Below are 18,528 nucleotides of genomic sequence, written 5' to 3' on the forward strand. Positions count from 1 at the left end.
TGGGGTGTCTAGGCGACGTTTCGACGGACACCAAAACCTGCATTCCTGTACCCGTGAAAATCTACGAAAGCAAATATATGAATATATATATATATATATGAATATATATATATATATATATATATATATATATATATATATATATATATATATATATGAATATATATATATATATATATGAAATATCAATTTATGTACCGCCTTTACCAACAATCCCAGGACAGTGTACAACATTAAGAGCACACAAACACATATATAGGTAGATGCTTGCAAACTGCTGGGAGAGCTTTTTCTTTCCTTTTCAAAAGAATAAATCTTCTAAGTAGGTCAAATAATATGGATAGCATATCAGAGAATGTCTTGGTCATGTGTTTATACACACACACACACACACACACTTACATATATACACACTCTGATATGCTATCCCTATTATTTGATCTACTTAAGAAGATTTATTCATTTGCATATATATATATATCTCAGAGCTGGACTTTAATATGATGCCATGAGCGAGGACAAAATTTGGTGCCACCGCTAAATATATTTATTAGTGTCGCACTAATTCCTTTAGGCACAGTTTCTTCTTTTTCAGATCTTCTCAGTTGGTACCAATATAAATATAGTTGTTGTTGTTGTTGTTGTTATGTGCCTCCTTGGCTCAGCGCCCTGTACGGGGAAACAACCCACACTGCCCTGAAGCCAGCGCTAGATAGATAGGTAAAGGTAAAGGGACCCCTGACCATTAGGTCCAGTCGTGGCTGACTCTGGGGTTGCGGCGCTCTTTTCACTTTATTGGCTGAGGGAGCCGGCGTACAGCTTCCGGGTCATGTGGCCAGCATGACTAAGCCGCTTCTGGCAAACCAGAGCAGCGCACGGAAACGCTGTTTACCTTCCCGCCAGAGCGGTACCTATTTATCTACTTGCACTTTGACGTACTTTCGAACTGCTAGGTTGGCAGGAGCTGGGACTGAGCAATGGGAGCTCACCCCGTTGCGGGGATTCAAACCACCGACCTTCTGATCAGCAAGTCCTAGGCTCTGTGGTTTAACCCACAGCGCCACCTGCATCCCATGATAGATAGATAGATAGATAGATAGATAGATAGATAGATAGATATTATTGCTTGTGCACTGCCTGAAGAGCTTTTTCTTCTTTTCTTCACGGTTTGAGCTTATTGCACTGATCCTGGTCTGACTGCACTGGCTGCCAATTAGCTTCTGGTCCCAATTCAAAGTGCTGGTTTTCACCTATAAAGCCCTAAATGGCCCAGGACCGCAATACCTTAAGGACTGCCTCTCCTCATATGAACCAACCGGACCCTGAGATCAATCTCTGAGGCCCTTCTTTGTGTGTCTCCTCCACAACACAAGAATGGGCCTTTCCTGTGGTGGCTCCCTGCTTGTGGTGACTCACCTGGTGCCAATCATTACATATCTTTAGGTGCCAGGTGAAAGTGCTTCTCCTCCACCAGGTGTTCAGCTGATTAACATTCTATGGCTTTTTAAATGTGTTTGTGGGAAGGAGGTTGTAAGTTTTTGTTTTATTCTGTATTTTGTGTTCTCAATTTGTATTTTTCTGTTGTCAGCCTCTCTAGGATGTTCAGATGAGGGGTAGTATACAAATATAATAGATGATGATGATGATGATGATGAATGAATGAATCTTCTAAGCAGATTAAATAATATGTAGAGCCATAAGGGTGATTGCTCTAACAAACATGGTTTCCAGCACCCAAATTTCCTTCCACAGGAGCACCTTAAAAGATTGCAGATTTAATGGACTTTCAAGTCTTGAATAAACTATTGGGAGGGGAGTGGTGTGTGTGTGTGTGTGTGTGTGTGTGTGTGTGTGTGTTTGGGGGGAGGGGAGTGTTAAAGAAAAAGACATGACCTTGAAAACAAGAGACATCTGGTATATTTATTGAGTTTGATGGATAGCAGAGGATTTTCTTTTGTTGTTGCTGGGTCACAGAGTTCAGGAAAATAATAGTTCATAGAAGCTCCTTGGAATTTAATTAGTGGTTCTTCCTGTTTATTGGTGGGGGGAAGATTCCAAGGATTGAGTTGAATGGGATCTCTCCAGAATCTCTCCAGAAAAGGCATCCCCATTGAAAACTATGGAATGCACTTCAGGATATAATATCATTTAATAATAATAATAATTTTTATTTATATCCCACCCTCCCCAGCCGAAGCCGGGCTCAGGGCAGCTAACAACAATAAAATAATACAACATTCTATAATTATTTAATTATAAAATTAATTCAAATCAAATTGATGGCAACCATGTTTTTGGTTGTAACCAGTAATTATTTAGAACTAATTACTGTTATTTATTAAATTTGCATGCCGCCCTATACCCACAGATTTCAGGGCAGTTCACAACATAAAATCACAATATAAAAACAAAAAAATGCATAATCAAAACAGAAACAAAAGCAACCCAAGAACCCATAGGCCTATCACATTTTAAAAGGGCATTGGACCTCAATCAGGCAAAGGCCTGGTTAAAGAGGAATGTTTTTGCCTGGAGCCTAAAGGTATATAATGAAGGCAGCAGCCGAACATTCATGGGAATATCTCCAGTTGGCTTCAGTCATCCTGGTCCTAAACCAGGTGAAGTGGCCTCATAGCTGGGTAACTGTGCAAGAAAAAAGTCTCTTTTTTTCCCCCTTCGCCTTTCTTTCTGAACAGATGTTGACTTTTCTTCCATTCTTGAGCCTCTGGGATTTTCAGTAGCAATATGACTTCGTCGAATGAATATGGTTCCAGTTCCTGGGAGCTCATTGTTGCTATCGATCACCAGTGCGGAGGGGAGCAAAAGGAAAGCTCCCTCCAAGTATCAGGAGATCTTCACATTGGAGGAGTGATGCTTAAGCTCGTGGAACAAATCAGTGAGTTCAATGATATATGCTTTTCTGTATATGCACCAAGGCAGAACATTTTGGTTAATATCCTTATATAGGCAGTTTCTTCAAGTGTCACTATACAGTGGTGCCCCACAAGACGAATGCCTCGCAAGACGGAAAACCCGCTAGACGAAAGGGTTTTCCGTTTTTGGATGCGCTTCGCAAGGCGAATTTCCCTATGGGCTTGCTTCGCAAAACGAAAGCGTCTTGCGAGTGTTGCGATTTTTTTTCGCTTCCCCCCTTTTTCTAAGCTGCTAAGCCGCTAATAGCCTTTTAGCCGCTAAGCCCCTAAGCCTTTAATAGCTGCTAAGCCGCTAATAGCGCTAAGCCGCTAAGCCGCTAATAGGGTTGCTTCGCAAGACGGAAAAACCGCTAGACGAAGAGACTCGCGGAACGGATTAATTTCGTCTTGCGAGGCACCACTGTACAACAACTCTTCATTGGTGCTCATTTTTGGGGGGGGAGTAGGATGTGTCCTGTTTAAGCTATTGCAGGATGAACGCTTTTTGGTAATAAAGGGCTGGATTCAACTAAGTAGTTGCACTAGTGGGAGTTAGTGCAAGAAGTCCCATTAGTGCAACAGGGCTCCCGCTACCCCCAAAATTGGCTGTGGGGGGGGGGGTCAGGAGAACCCCCAGAATGGTGTGCATGGGGAGAAGAGGGGAGATTATTCTGTGTGACAAGCAGAAATGTTTGCACTGACAGAATGACTCGGTAGTGCAACACTTGAGTGCCTCCCAATGCATTTAATCTTTGGCTGCATTATAATTTTATATTGTACGTTTTGTTTTGCTTTTAAATTGTAAGCTACGAGAGAGAGAGAGAGAGAGAGAGAGAGCGCCAGAGAAAGAAGAGAGAGAGAGAGAGCCAGAGAAAGAAGAGAGAGAGAGAGAGAGAGAGAGAGAGAAATATTTGTAGCAAGCGACAATTATAATGAATAGTAACGCTGGGATGACTTGCAGTAGACCAGTGGTGGCCAAACTTGGCCCTCCAGCTGTTTTGGGACTACAGTTCCCATCATCCCTGACCACTGGTCCTGTTAGCTAGGGATGATGGGAGTTGTAGTCCAAAAACAGCTGGAGGGGCAAGTTTGGCCATCACTTCAGTAGATAGTCAAGAGATTCTGGCTTTCGTTGATTAACAAGAGCAACAACAAGGCTTGTTCTTCCTTCTTTCAAATTAGGCTTTCAGCTGATTGTCGGGGCTTCCAAGTGTCGTGCCCCACATGTGGCGAAAAGAGGTCACTTGAGGTCCAGGTGACATCATGGGATAGACAGATAGGCAGCCGCACCTACCTATCAAACTTGGGGAACTGGGAAAAATAAGGATCCGGCTCACCAGCCTAGGTGCAAAGTAGAGCCAGGTGGATTCATGTTTACATAAGAAAGCTTATAATGGTACCTGTTCTTTGAACTCAGGGATGGGAAACCCATAGCCATAAAAATGTTGTCGCACTACAACTCCCATCATCCCTGACCAATCACCTTTAGCAGGTTGTTAATACTTGTGCTTGGTTTTGTTGTTTTCCCCAGGAGTGTCGCAGGACTGGTCAGACTATGCCCTTTGGTGGGAGCAGAAGCAGTGCTGGCTTCTCAAAACTCACTGGACGCTGGATAAGTATGGGGTGCAAGCAGATGCCAAGCTGTTGTTCACTGTTCAGCACAAAATGTTGCGCCTCCGTCTGCCAAGCATGAAGACGGTGAGGCTGAACGTTAGCTTCTCATCTGTGGTCTTCAGGGTAGTTGGAGACATCTGCAGGACCCTTGGTAAGTGGCCTCTCCAAGACTCTGGGAAGTTATATTTGGTGACCTGAATATGTGTAACACAATTGTTGTTGTTGTTTAGTCGTTCAGTCATGTCCGACTCTTTGTGACCCCATGGACCAGAGCACACCAGGCACTTCTGTCTTCCACTGCCTCTCACAGTTTGGTCAGGTGCATGCTGGTAGCTTCGAGAACACTGTCCAACCATCTCGTCCTCTGTCGTCCCCTTCTCCTTGTGCCCTCCATCTTTCCCAACATCAGGGTCTTTTCCAGGGAGTCTTCTCTTCTCATGAGGTGGCCAAAGTATTGGAGCCTCAGCTTCAGGATCTGTCCTTCCAGTGAGCTCTCAGGGCTGATTTCCTTCAGAATGGAGAGGTTGGATCTTCTTGCAGTCCATGGGACTCTCAAGAGTCTCCTCCAGCACCATAATTCAAAAGCATCAATTCTTTATGGTCCAGCTCTCACTTCCTTACATCACTACTGGGAAAACCATGGCTATAACTATACGGACCTTTGTTGGCAAGGTGATATCTCTGCTTTTTAAGATGCTGTCTAGGTTTGCCATTGCCTTTCTCCCAAGGAGCAGGCGTTAGCTCTTTGCTAACACAATTAGTAGTATACAAAGATGCATTATATACTGAGTCAGACAATTGTTCCTTCTAACTTAGTACTACCTGCACTGACTAGCAGCTGTTCTCTCTCTCTCTCTCTCTCTATATATATATAAATAATTTTTATTGATTTTTAACATATAAATTATAAAATGTACCACAAAACTTATCACTTACACAATCTTTTTAGACTTCCATCAGCACCTCTGATGATCCACTGTTTTAACCACTTCTTATGCATTTCTTATTTGTTTCGCCAATTAAATCCAGATTTTTTTAGTGTTTAAGAGTCCACCGCTTTGCCGAACAAGCTTGAGGCTGCACTTCTCGAGGGTAGAAAATGGCGTCCCACACCGGCGTCTCAATCTCACTGCTCTTTTTGCTCCTTAAAGGAGCTTTTTTTGGCAGCAGAGAGACCGCTCTATGGCTTGCAGGGATCCTGTCCTCAGGATCTTCCTCCTGTGGCTTTTGGGGGGCTTGCGGCGCCCTTGCAAAACCCCCGTTTTCCCCTGAAAAGCTGGATTCTCCCCAGAGGGCTGAATCCCGCTTGCAAATCGGCTCCGTGGTAAACCGGAAGTGTGACTAGCAGCAGTTCTGCAGGTTTTCAGACAAGGCTGCCTCCCAAAGCCTGTGTTCTGCCATTGACCTATGTCCCTTCCCACAACTGCAATCCCTTCCGTATCTTCTATCTTGTGGTTGGCTTCCCATGAAACCGCTCTTTGCAAAGGATGGAAACAGAACAACATCTGGCTTTGGTAAATTTCGCTCTATGTTGTTCGGTGAAGGTTATAATTCCTAAGGCTTGTTTGATGATCTAAGAATGAGCTTTCTGCTTCTGTGATTAAAGGAAAGAGTTTCTTCTTCAGTTATCTGTGTTACCCATATATAGATATTCTATACAGTGGTACCTTGGTACCCAAACGGCTTGCCTCGTGAACAAATCGGCTCCTAAACGCCGCAGACCCGGAAGTGAGTGTTCCGGTTTGCGAACATTTTTCAGAAGCCAAACATCCGATGCAACTTCCTTGGCTTCCAACTGAGCGCAGGTTTTGGGAGTCGAACAGACTCCCAGAAGAAATAAAGTTTGACAACCAAGGTACCACTGTACTGTTTGCTTCAGTGGGTTAATCCCAAGCTAATTGGATGAAAGCCCAATACAGTGGTACCTCGGGTTACATACGCTTCAGGTTACACACTCCACTAAGCCAGAAATAGTGCTTCAGGTTAAGAACTTTGCTTCAGGATGAGAACTGAAATTGTGCTCCGGCGGTGCGGCAGCAGCAGGAGGCCCCAATTGCTAAAGTGGTGCTCCAGGTTAAGAACAGTGTCAGGTTAAGAACGGACGTCCGGAACAAATTAAGTACTTAACCCGAGGTACCACTGTACTAGTCAGAGTTGCTACCATCATTCATTGTCTCCTCTGCATTCTCCAAGGCTTTTCATCCATGCACCTTTCAGTTGCAACTCTCATTGCTCCAGAAAAACCTTTTCCAAGTTGCCAGGGTCAGGGGGAATTTTACAGAGCAACACCCCATGTGGAGCTGTCACAGGAAGGAAATATGGTCCTCCTCACCCAGGATGGATAAAAATCATAGATTTTTTTTAAAAATCAAATAAAAAAAATTGGATTTTAAAAATTTAAATCGAAATTTTTTTTAAAAATCGGATTTTTAAAATAAAATGCTTTTGGAGGAAAAATCTTTCTAAAGATACTTTTCTATTTAAGTTACGTTATAGTCCAAAGGCTATATCATCAGGAAATAAGGATTTGTTTTAAGTTTTTCATGTGTGCTAAAACTCAGTCTAAGAGGTTGTTTTTTAAAAAAAAAAATTGTTTAACCACATCAGTTAACAAACATGGATACATATGCTATAATGTTTTATTGTTTCAGTTAAATAAATTGTTTAAATTGTTATTAAGGAAATGGTTATTTTTCTCCTTCCAGTAAAGTACAGCAGAAAAGTTGTCCAAATATAAAGCAAGTTAACCTCACAATCATTTCATAATTTTCTGCCGATGTATTTCTAATAGTATAACCAAATCAGTCATTTCTGATATAACTGTAAAAACTACTCTGAAAATTTATTATTCCAAAAATGAAACCTTCATCTGGTTGCAAATATTAAGATTATACCACCAAGAATGAGTCTTTCTGTAAAAAAAATGATTTAAATCAAGTTTTACTGACTAGTGATTTAAATTGTGATTGATTTAAATCTAATTGATTGATTTAAATCAAATCCACCCTGTCCTCACCTGTGTGTTATTATTATTATTTGAATAAGCACTTTCTGCCCATATACCGTATTTTTTTGCTCTGTAGGACTCACTTTTTCCCTCCTTAAAAGTAAGGGGAAATATGTGTGCATCTTATGGAGCGAATGCAGTCTGTGCAGCTATCCCAGAAGCCAGAACAGCAAGAGGGATTGCTGCTTTCGCTGCGCAGCGATCCCTCTTGCTGTTCTGGCTTCTGAGATTCAGAATATTTTTTTCTTGTTTTCCTCCTCCAAAAACTAAGTGCATCTTGTGGTCTTGTGCGTCTTATAGAGCGAAAAATACGGTATGTAAGGTTGGTTGTGATCTACAATCAGCTTTTCAAACAGCCCAGGAACCTCTTTACTTTTCTGAACAGTGTTCCTCTTTTCTCCACCCGACGCTGCATTGCAGATGGCTTTGGGTGGTATTTCAATTATGGTTTATGTTGTGGAGCAGTTATCCTTTGTTGCATGGAAGGAGCTGCTGTATGCACTTCTTTAGATCAGAGGTTCTATCTGTAGAAAAGGGACGCAGGTGGCGCTGTGGGTTAAACCACAGAGCCTAGGACTTGCCGATCAGAAGGTCGGTGGTCCGAATCCCTGCCACGGGATGAGCTCCCGTTGCTCGGTCCTTGCTCCTGCCAACCTAGCAGTTCGAAAGCACGTCAAAGTGCAAGTAGATAAATAAGTACCACTCCAGCGGGAAGGTAAACGGTGTTTCCGTGCACTGCTCTGGTTCACCAGAAGCGGCTTAGTCATGCTGGCCACATGACCCGGAATCTGTACGCCAGCTCCCTCGGCCAATAAAGCGAGATGAGCGCCGCAACCCCAGAGTCAGCCACGACTGGACCTAATGATCAGGGGTCCCTTTACCTTTACTTTACTGTCTGTAGGCTAAGCCAGACCCCACCTAGAGTACTCTGGGCACGGCTGTTCAAAGAAGGCTAACGGGAGCAGGAACCACCCTGAGATCTACAGATAAAGGGCTGTATATTAAATAAATTAATAAGTAGAGAAGAGGGAGACAAAGACAGTGAGGGGCCTGGGGAGCAAGTCCAAAGAGGAAACACTGAATGAATGAGTTGGGTATCTGACTCAGCTCAGTCAGTAGAGCATGGAACTTTTAATCTCAAGGTTGTGGGTTTGGCAAAAGATTCCTGCATTGAAAGCAGTTTGGACAAGATAGCAGAAGAACTCTCACCTAGATTCTGGCCAGATTTATTTCCTGTTGCTCCGGAGAGTAGGACTTGAATGATTTTGTCTGAATTCTAAGAAAAAAGAATATAAGGAAATGTGGCAAATTCCTCTGATGTAAAACCTTACCTTTCAAGTTCAGGCTCAAAGAAATGGTCCAGAAGCAGATAATTTTTATGCTATATGGTATAAATTTATTGAGCATATAACTTAAATCTGAGGGCATTCTTCACCCTCCCACAACTCTCAGAAGATTATGGACTATATTTGGCACGGATACGGAAGCACCTTGTTGTTGATTTAACATTTGATTGTCCCACACTTGTTTGCTTCATTTGTTACGGGTATTGTTCTATGTGTTTTATTTTTATGCACCTTAAACTTGATGTAAAAACGTAATAATAATAATAATAATAATAATAATGTTATTCCAAAAAAAGAAAGAAAGAAAGAATAGAAACATTTTCTCTCAAAAAAGAAAGAGTATATAGACTAAACGTTAAAGGTAAAGGGACCCCTGACCATTAGGTCCAGTCATGGGCGACTCTGGGGTTGCGGCGCTCATCTCGCTTTATTGGCCGAGGGAGCCGGCATACAGCTTCTGGGTCATGTGTCCAGCATGACTAAGCTGCTTCTGGCAAACCAGAGCAGCGCACGGAAACACCGTTTACCTTCCTGCCAAAGTGGTACCTATTTATCTTCTTGCACTTTGACATGCTTTCAAACTGCTAGGTTGGCAGGAACAGGGACCGAGCAACGGGAGCTCACCCTGTTGCGGGGATTCGAACCGCTGACCTTCTGATTGGCAAGTCCTAGGCTCTGTGGTTTAACCCACAGCACCACCTGCGTCGGGACCTATTATATTCAGAAAAAATCTCATATATATATCTTAGTTAATGTGAAGCAGAGATGAATATCAGACAGATAGACAGACAGAGTATACACAGACACACACTAAGGTTTCTGCCCCTGCTCGCTTCGCTGCCCCACCTACTTGTCAACCCCATTGCAAACTATCCTTCCCCCATACTTAATCAACCCCCCTCCCTTTACACTTCAACACCTCCCCCACCCCCGTGAGCAACTTTGGATTTGTTTTTGCGAAGAAAAATGGAATGCACCACTGCAATAAAATTATTTACCGTATTTTTTTGCTTTATAAAACTCACTTTGTCCCTTCTAAAAAGTAAGGGGAAATGTATGTTCATCTTATGGAGTGAATGCAGGCTGGGCAGCTATCACAGAAGCCAGAACAGCAAGAGGGGTTGCTGCTTTCACTGCACAGCGATCCCTCTTGCTGTTCTGGCTTCTGAGATTCAGAATATTTTTTTTCTTGTTTACCTCCTCCAAAAACTAGGTGCGTCTTGTGGTCTGGTGCGTCTTGTAGAGCGAAAAATACGGTATCTGTCTTTAGAGAGAGATGAGGAGGAGTGGTTCTGAAACTGTCAAAATGGCAGTGATAACACACCATCTTCCTACTGGTACAAATCTCACAGAGTTAATGGCGTTTGCATCAACACGGCAGCTTGAGGTTGCTGCCTCAACTCAATAAGGCTGTTTTAAGGCCATGAATTTCGGAACGACCGCAGTGCATATCGTTCACATCTCCTGTGGCATGTGAATTAACGCGCACGCTCCCTGGGGATGGAATTTGTCACCCCGAGCCATATTAACAGCTGTGCAATTCACTATCTAAATTCCTAGCGCATGACTGTAAACCTGTCTTGAGTGTCACAATTACTATGATGAAAGCCCCAGATATTGCTCAACTGGAATTTGGCTCTTCAGTCTTCCTAACCACAAATAACAGTTATGGAGCAGATAAATTAGTTCAGCCTGCGGGAGAATATGTGTGACCAAATTAACTGAATAAAAGCATTGTTTGGCTATAAGACCGTAATTAAAGAAGGGAAAGTAGGAAGCACCTAATACAATTGATTGTGTTTTCAGAACACTGCAGTACTTCTGCTACAATATCAGCAGTTAGTTCTATTGCTTGAGTTGACTGACGAAATAAAATAGGGTCATTCATACACATCAGACCATGTTTGTTCTACATATGCAGAGATTCAGCCCTGCAGTTCTCATCCCTGCACCTTGGTCAAGCAAGCAAGGAGAATGTTCCCATACACTGGGAAAAGCAAAGAAAATAACACACAAAATTTCTTGTTTGAATTGCCAGCTCGTAGGTAGTCAGGTTCATTTTTATTTTATTATTCGTTTCCAAGGTTTCCCCCTCCCCTAAAAATAACTTTTATTAATATAGAAAATGTGAGGAAAAGAAACATAACGTGTATGTGCTGCCCTTTGATACAATAAATTTGTCCAGGGAGGGTTACCAAGGAAATATTGTAAGCATAGGCAAGGCTGCGACCAAATTTGTCAAAGCTCAGGAGGCACAAATGAGGGAAGCCTTTTCAGCCTATTCTCATCAAAGATGTTTCCATTTTTACCTTCCGAAACTCCCTCCCAGGTATCAGACGGCCAGAAGAACTCTCTCTACTGAGACCATCGGAAGACGCGAAGAAGAAAAAGAGAAAAGAGAAAGACAAAGAACCAGTCATAGAAGATATTTTAAATCTGAACAACTCTCCTGTGAGTTTGGGATTGCCAGGTAAATAACCCAACAGACACTACTGAGTTTATTTACTTACTTATTTGGTAAGTAAAGCACTCGTGATCTTTCAATTTGTCACAAGCAACAGAGGAAAGAGAGGGAAGGAAACGTGTTGAGTTGATAGGAAGGCTTGCTTTCGGTAGCAGGTGAGCATTATGGGGGTTGTACCAAAACCTGAATTAGTTTTTCAAACTTTTTTTTAGCTTTTGAAATCATGTTTTATTTGATTTTACAAATGGAAATTAGTTACAATACCAAATACATATCCATAAAATGAGATTTCTCTGAATCTCAAGACTTTCCCTCCCCCATCCACTCCATGGGTCCTGTTGTCAACATTTCTGACTGCATATTATTCCATAATCTATGTTTTATAACCATCCATATTGTCCGTAGTATTTGTGGCATTACAAGTGAGATTAAAATCCTGCTAATGTTTTCATCTGCTTACAGTGGTCTCCTAAATAAATTATAAACTTTCCCCATTCTTTCTTGAGTTTCTTCTTGGTCTCTGAGTTTCCCAGTCAGTTTTGCCATCCCAGCATAGTCTGACAATTTAGTTTGCCATTCCTCTCTGGTGGGGACTTTTTCTTCTTTCCATCTCTGGGTGGTTTTTCAAACTTTTTTATGGTGAAAAGGGGAAAAACCATTCTCCACCATCTGCATTGTGACACCCATAAAACTGGTAAAGGTAAAGGGACCCCTGACCATTAGGTCCAGTCGGGACCGACTCTCGGGTTGCAGCGCTCACCTCGCTTTATTGGCCAAGGGAGCCAGCATACAGCTTCTGGGTCATGTGGCCAGCATGACTAAGCCGCTTCTGGCAAACCAGAGCAGCGCACGGAAACACCGTTTACCTTCTCACCGGAGCAGTACCTATTTATCTACTTGCACTTTGACGTGCTTTCGAACTGCTAGGTTGGCAGGAGCAGGGACCGAGCAACAGGAGCTCACCCCATTGCGGGGATTCGAACCGCCGACCTTCTGATCGGCAAGTCCTAGGCTCTGTGGTTTAACCCACACCGCCACCCGCGTCCCTATAAAAACTGGTACCCAAGTCCAAAAAGGCATCAATACAATCTGGAGGGAATCAGTGGTCTCCGCAGTAACAAATCTTGCTAGCTGTGCTGGATGATGGCAGTGAAGGCCTTTGAGCATCTTTCAGTCTGCTGAACAAGGAGAAAATGGAGAGAGGAGCTGGTGGGATAACTATCTGTCTGTGGGAGGCTATCTCTGGAGCTGTGCACAAAATGGCCTCTTGAAATTCTCCCCTCTGTGGGCAGAAGGAAAGACTGCTGCTACATCCACACCATGTATTTAAAACGCATGGCTTCCCCCAAAGAATTCTGGGAACTGTAGTGTGTTAAGGATGCTGTGATGTGAGGGGTAAACCAAAGCTCTCGGGATTCTTATGACCTGTTTCTCCAAGGAGATGGGAAGCTCTTCAACAGTTTTCCAGGGGTGGGGGCTCACCATTGGCAGCCTCTGTCGCCAAGTTTGGCTTTGTTTATTCTGCTGCTGTTGGCAAAGTGTCCGCCATTTTGAATCCACCCCAGTGCCTCAGGCCTAGCATCCTTCTGGGCTATTGGAAGGGTAGAAATGGTGGCTGCCGAAGCAAGCAAAACACAAAAACCAAGCAAAAAGTGGAGATGAGTCGGCAGTGTAGCCTTCTTTACTTGGGTGAGGGAACGAGGCAAAGGAAAATCTCAGGAAGTTTATCAGAAAAATGTTTCCTGAGAAATGGTGACTCTGCTCTAGTTTGTTCCTCCCATTTCAGTCTCCCACCAGATCCCCTCAGGATTAGCCTGCTGAAAAAGGGACAGTTGTAGTATGATAGATTGGCTATCAAAGGGAGTGAGTTTTCCCAGCAATGTCTTCTGGCTTGTGTCACTGATCTCTTGACTTAGAAGCCACATATCCTGGAAAGCTTTCAAGAGGAGCGAAGGAGGTTCACTGAAAGGACCTGGCCAGGAAAGAAGGGACACAGTTTGCAGTCTTGGCTAATGAACCGCAGTCGCATGGGAGCTATTGCTCTAGCTGAGTCACAAAGTGCCTTTCTCAGGAAAGCAAGGCTCTGGCTGATACGAATTCGGTCCTGGGGTACCGGGCACGTGAAAGTTGCCTGCTCCAACCACCCCAGAACAGCCTTTAAAAATGCCATTAAGGCTGTCATTCTGTACCTGTTTACATGAGGCTAAGCCCCATGGAAATAAATAGGTCTTGCTTTTGAGTAGACATGTAGAGACATTATGCTGTCAATAACTGGGAGCACCTAGCTCGTTGCTCATTCCTTCGCCACAGTATGCTCTTAGCCTTAAAGAGACTTTGATTTCTTCAATTTCCATGAGCAGCTCCCATCAGGGACGGGACAAACTTGCGCCCCTCTAGATGTCACTACAGCTCCCATGATGCCCAACCATTGGCCATTCTGCTTTGAGCTGATGGGAGTTGGAGTCCAGCATTGCCTGGAGAGAGCGGAGTTCTCTATACCTGTTTTATAGAAGGTCACTTCTGAGATCAGCCAGGCTTTAGGGAAAGCCACTTTCCTTGTTTTGATACTGGCTGTGCTGTTGTAGACTCAATTGTTCATCTCCTCTATTTCAGCAAGCCCTGGCTTCTATAGCAAAACCATGACTCCCATCTATGATCCTGTCAGTGGGACACCTGTCTCGTCTGCAGTTGCCTGGTTTGGTGACAGCCCTCTGGCCAAGCAGAGCTGGAACAACCTTGCCTTCAGCCCTTCGAACTGCACACCGGAATCGCTTGCCAAAATGTACCAGCCTCGGACTCTGGTCGACAAAGCAAAGCTGAATGCTGGGTAAGAGACTCCTCCGCTGGATATCAGGATTAGCCACTTTGGACATGCCAGGATAGGTCATAAGTGTGTCCTTGTATAGGCTTATTATTATTACAGTGGTACCTTGGGTTAAGTACTTAATTCATTCCAGAGGTCCGTTCTTAACCTGAAACTGTTCTTAACCTGAAGCACCACTTTAACTAATGGGGCCTCCTGCGGCTGCTGCTGCGCCGCCGGAGCACGATTTCTGTTCTCATCCTGAAGCAAAATTCTTAACCCGAGGTACTATTTCTGGGTTAGCGGAGTCTGTAACCTGAAGCGTCTGTAACCTGAAGCGTATGTAACCCGAGGCACCACTGTATCTCTATTTATGCCTTGCCAATTTCCCTGGCAGGGACTCAAGGCAGCTTACAGTATTATGGGGGGGGGGGGTTTACGGGGGGAAGGGAGGCTGAAAATCAGTGACACAGCCAAAAGTTCTTAATTTAAACCCCGGGGTCTCCAGGTAGGTCTGGAAGACAGTGCCTGAAGCCCCGATTGCATGGTTATATGCTGCCTTGTTTCTCCCAGACGCCTTGCAAATTAACAGGATCCTTCCTGCTCTGTTCCTTTATCTCCCGTCCTCTTTCAGGTGGTTAGATTCCTCTCGGTCACTTATGGAACAAGGTATCCAGGAGGACGACCAGCTTTTGTTACGCTTCAAGTACTATTCTTTCTTTGATCTGAATGCAAAAGTAAGTAGCTCTTAAAGAGTCGCTTTCCTTCACGGTCTGTCGTGACTTAGGGCATGTTGGATAAAGAGCAACTGCGAGGATCTTACTAGGTTTCCTGTTTGTTCTCTGAGTTTTGGCCATCTGCGACTCATGTAGCAAATGCGTATCTACGTAAATATAGAAAAACTAAGGGCTGCCACCCCTCCTCGCGGCAGTTGCCAACTCTGCCTGTACACTGGATTCAGCTAACTCATTCCACTAGTGGAAGCCAGTGCAATGACTCCTGCTAGCATCTTTCAAACCCACCCAGGCACCTGCCCCAAATCTGCTCTGGAGAGTTCGGAGAACTGCAGAACATCCCAGGAAGGAGAAGGGAGATGGTTTCTGAACAATCTCCACAGCACTCCATTGAATTCCACCATCTAGATAATACATTTCTATCTCCCACAACTATAAATACCAGTATTATAAATATCACAATGCAATAACTATAACTTTACTAATTTACCACGTAGAAAAACTGCTCTAATTATAAGAATCATAATTTTTTGCTTATATCCTGACCAACGCCAAGTCATGCTTCCATGTAGCTTTGGGAAGGTTAATGTTTGATTCTTTCTCCTGTGCAAAGAAAGATGGAAGTCACTCTCAAATGCCTAGTTGCAGGGCTCTCATCAGACTTGCATTTGAGCTCAGGTCCGGAGCTCAAATGCAACACACTATCTGGCTTTAATAATTAATAATAGTAATAACTAATAATATAATTTATTATTTATACCCTACCCATCTGGCTGCGTTTCCTCAGCCACTCTGGGCGGCTCCCAACAGAATATTAAAAACACAATAAAATATCAAACATTAAAAACTTCCCTAATCAGGGCTGCCTTCAGATGTCTTCTAAAAGTCAGATAGTTGTTTATTTCCTTGACATCTGATGGGAGGGTGTTCCACGGGACGGGTGCCACCACCGAGAAGACCCTCTGCCTGGTTCCCTGTAACCTCACTTCTCGCAGGGAAGGAACAGCCAGAAGGACCTCAGAGCTGGACCTTGGTGTCCAGGCTGAATGATGGAGTGGAGACACTCCTTCAGGTATACTGGGCCAAGGCCATTTTGGGCTTTAAAGGTCAGCACCAACACTTTGAATTGTGCTTGGAAACGTACTGGGAGCCAATGTAGGTCTCATCAATGTTAATGTTCTACCTATTCTTCATGAATTCAATTAAAGATTTCCACTTATCTTTTAACGTTTTCTCACTCCTGCAGCTATCTCTGTCTGACTCAGGCTTGCTTCCTATTAGAAATGCATTGTGTGTTTGTGTGTCGCACTGCTTAGCTGTACATAATGACAGGCTCACTCAAGATGTTGGCCACCGCTGGCTGAGAGCCTTTGGCCGCCTCTGACACAACATGGCCTTGTTTGTCTTCTCCTGGCAGTACGACGCAGTGCGAATCAACCAGCTCTACGAACAAGCCCGCTGGGCCATTCTGCTGGAAGAGATAGATTGCACAGAGGAAGAAACCTTCATATTTGCTGCGCTGCAGGTACGTACTTGATCCTCAAGTTGACAAACCAGTTTCCCCATCTGCGGCAGGCAAACACCTGCCAGGACATGAACACAATGAACCGAGCTCAGACTGGTTCCTCTCCAAGCCCTTTCCTTCTCCTGCTCCAACCCCGCCTCTTTCGGCAGTGATTAACGGGTTGGCTCTTTCAAGCTCCGCTGAGACCCATGTAAATAATTGACAGGTGCCCCCAGTCTTTTACGGCGACAACTGCCAAGTTACACTTTGGCAGAACGAATCTAACCACACGAAATGCAAACAGGACCATCCCTCTCAAAGCATTGTTCTATGCTTGCCACTTCCAAGCGATTGGTCATTTCAGGAGGAGTGCTACAGGAATCAGTTTCTTTCAGATGAGAGAAGAGTGTTTCTATACTTTTTTCCCCCTTTGCTTACAACAATGAAGGCAGAGTGGAAACAAACAGGCAGCTGTCCTGCAACAGATTCCCAGAAAGTGATTTCTGCAGGCTCCGTGTTCATTGTTAAAATGCACAATAAAACTATCTGCTTGACATGTTAAAATATTAAGGCCCATGGTCAAAATATGCAATAAAACAGAGCCAGTGTGTAATAGTGGTTAGAGTGATGTCCCAGAACCTGGGAGATTAGGGTTCAATGCCCGATTCAGCCATGAAGTTCACTGGATGACCTTGGGCCAGCCACTGTCTCTCAGCCTATGTCACAGGGTTGTTGTTCGGATAAAATGGAAAGGTAACAGAATTGAGTAGGCCACCTTGAGCTCCTTGCAGGACAGGTGGGGTATAAATATACAGTGTTCCCATTAATACACGGTGATTAAAATGGGAGACTCTGGTCAATCAAGAGACTCCAGTCTTCTGTTGTACTTGGCTGTTGTTATAGTAAGACTTTCTGAGAGCCGGTGAAAAAACAGGACAAATCTAATGCATACATTTTTTCCTTTTCCTTTTTGTATCATTTTTATTACATTTTCTGTTTTACATTTTAGCATATTCATTTAAGCAACCTTAAAATATCAAGGCTATTTTCCATGGCTCATTTTGCATAACATAAATCCCTTCATATTTTATATAAAATAAACCATTCAGTATTCCCTTATTACATCCACCAAAACTTATTTACACTGTTGAATTTATCTTAATGCTGTCCACGTTTTCAAATGCACACAATTTCCCCCCATATATTCAATAAACATTTTCCAATCTTCTTTAAACGTATGTTCTTCTTGTTCTCTGATTCTATATGTTAGGTCCGCAGTCTGCGCATATTCCATCAGTTTAAGTTGCCATTCTTCTTTGTTTGGGACTTCGCTCGTTTTCCATTTTGGGGCTAACAAAACATTCATATGCATTCATATGTAATGCATACATTTCTTAAAAGGACAGTTTCATAAGATTTTGTTACTGGCTCACAACAAATCCCTCCTGGATGTGAAGCCAACGTACCTTCTCTTGCTCAACTCCCTGTCTTTATCTTGTTATCTTTCCTGCAGTACCACATCAGCAAGTTGACACTGTCATCGGGGTCACAAGTTTTCACAACCGAAGCAGAAACGGATGAAGTGGAGGCGGCCCTTTCTAACCTTGAAGTCACTCTGGAAGGGGGGAAAGCAGAGAATATTTTGGTATACCATGCACACGCGTGCCTGTAGAGGTCAAAGTTGAGAAAATTGGGTGGGCAGAGGAGTGGGGTCTGTGATTTGTCACTAAACATCTCTCAAGCTACATCCAGTAGGGCAGGTGTGGCCAACACAGGAAACCCTCCAGAAGTGGTAGACTCATAGAGCTGGAAGAGACACTGATGATCATCTCTTCCAACCTCCTGCAATTCAGGAATATGCAACTGTCCCTTACGGCAGTGGTTTTCAACCAGTGGGCCACGGCACCTTAGCGTGCCTTGAATAATGATCGGGGTGCCACGGGCAACACTCGCCTCCATCCCTCTTTCCTTCCCTCGCTCCTTTGATACCCTCTCACATCTCTGTCTCCCCACAGCTTGCACAGCTGTTTGTTGCAGCAGCCCTGGCTACAAGCTCCCTAGGCGAATGTTGCCTTTGGGGCTGGTCAGAGCGTGCTGGTTGCCAGGAGCTGAGGCGGCCTTGGAGTAAGCAAGCAAGTGGGTGA

General features: G+C 43.8%; 1 protein-coding gene across 1 annotated transcript in view; it reads left to right on the forward strand.

The window, feature by feature from the left end:
• FERMT1 (FERM domain containing kindlin 1) overlaps nt 1-18,528 on the forward strand; it is a 46,731-nt gene that overhangs the window by 841 nt on the left and 27,362 nt on the right. The window contains exons 2-8 of the mRNA XM_083493784.1: nt 2,697-2,896; nt 4,444-4,677; nt 11,209-11,349; nt 13,957-14,170; nt 14,781-14,883; nt 16,298-16,405; nt 17,898-18,029. Coding sequence (XP_083349910.1) covers nt 2,746-2,896; nt 4,444-4,677; nt 11,209-11,349; nt 13,957-14,170; nt 14,781-14,883; nt 16,298-16,405; nt 17,898-18,029 — 1,083 coding nt within the window. The 5' untranslated portion in view covers nt 2,697-2,745. The remainder of the gene's footprint in view (nt 1-2,696; nt 2,897-4,443; nt 4,678-11,208; nt 11,350-13,956; nt 14,171-14,780; nt 14,884-16,297; nt 16,406-17,897; nt 18,030-18,528) is intronic.

Source organism: Podarcis liolepis, assembly GCF_965112155.1.
Source record: "Podarcis liolepis genome assembly, chromosome: 3".
NCBI lineage: Eukaryota > Metazoa > Chordata > Lepidosauria > Squamata > Lacertidae > Podarcis > Podarcis liolepis.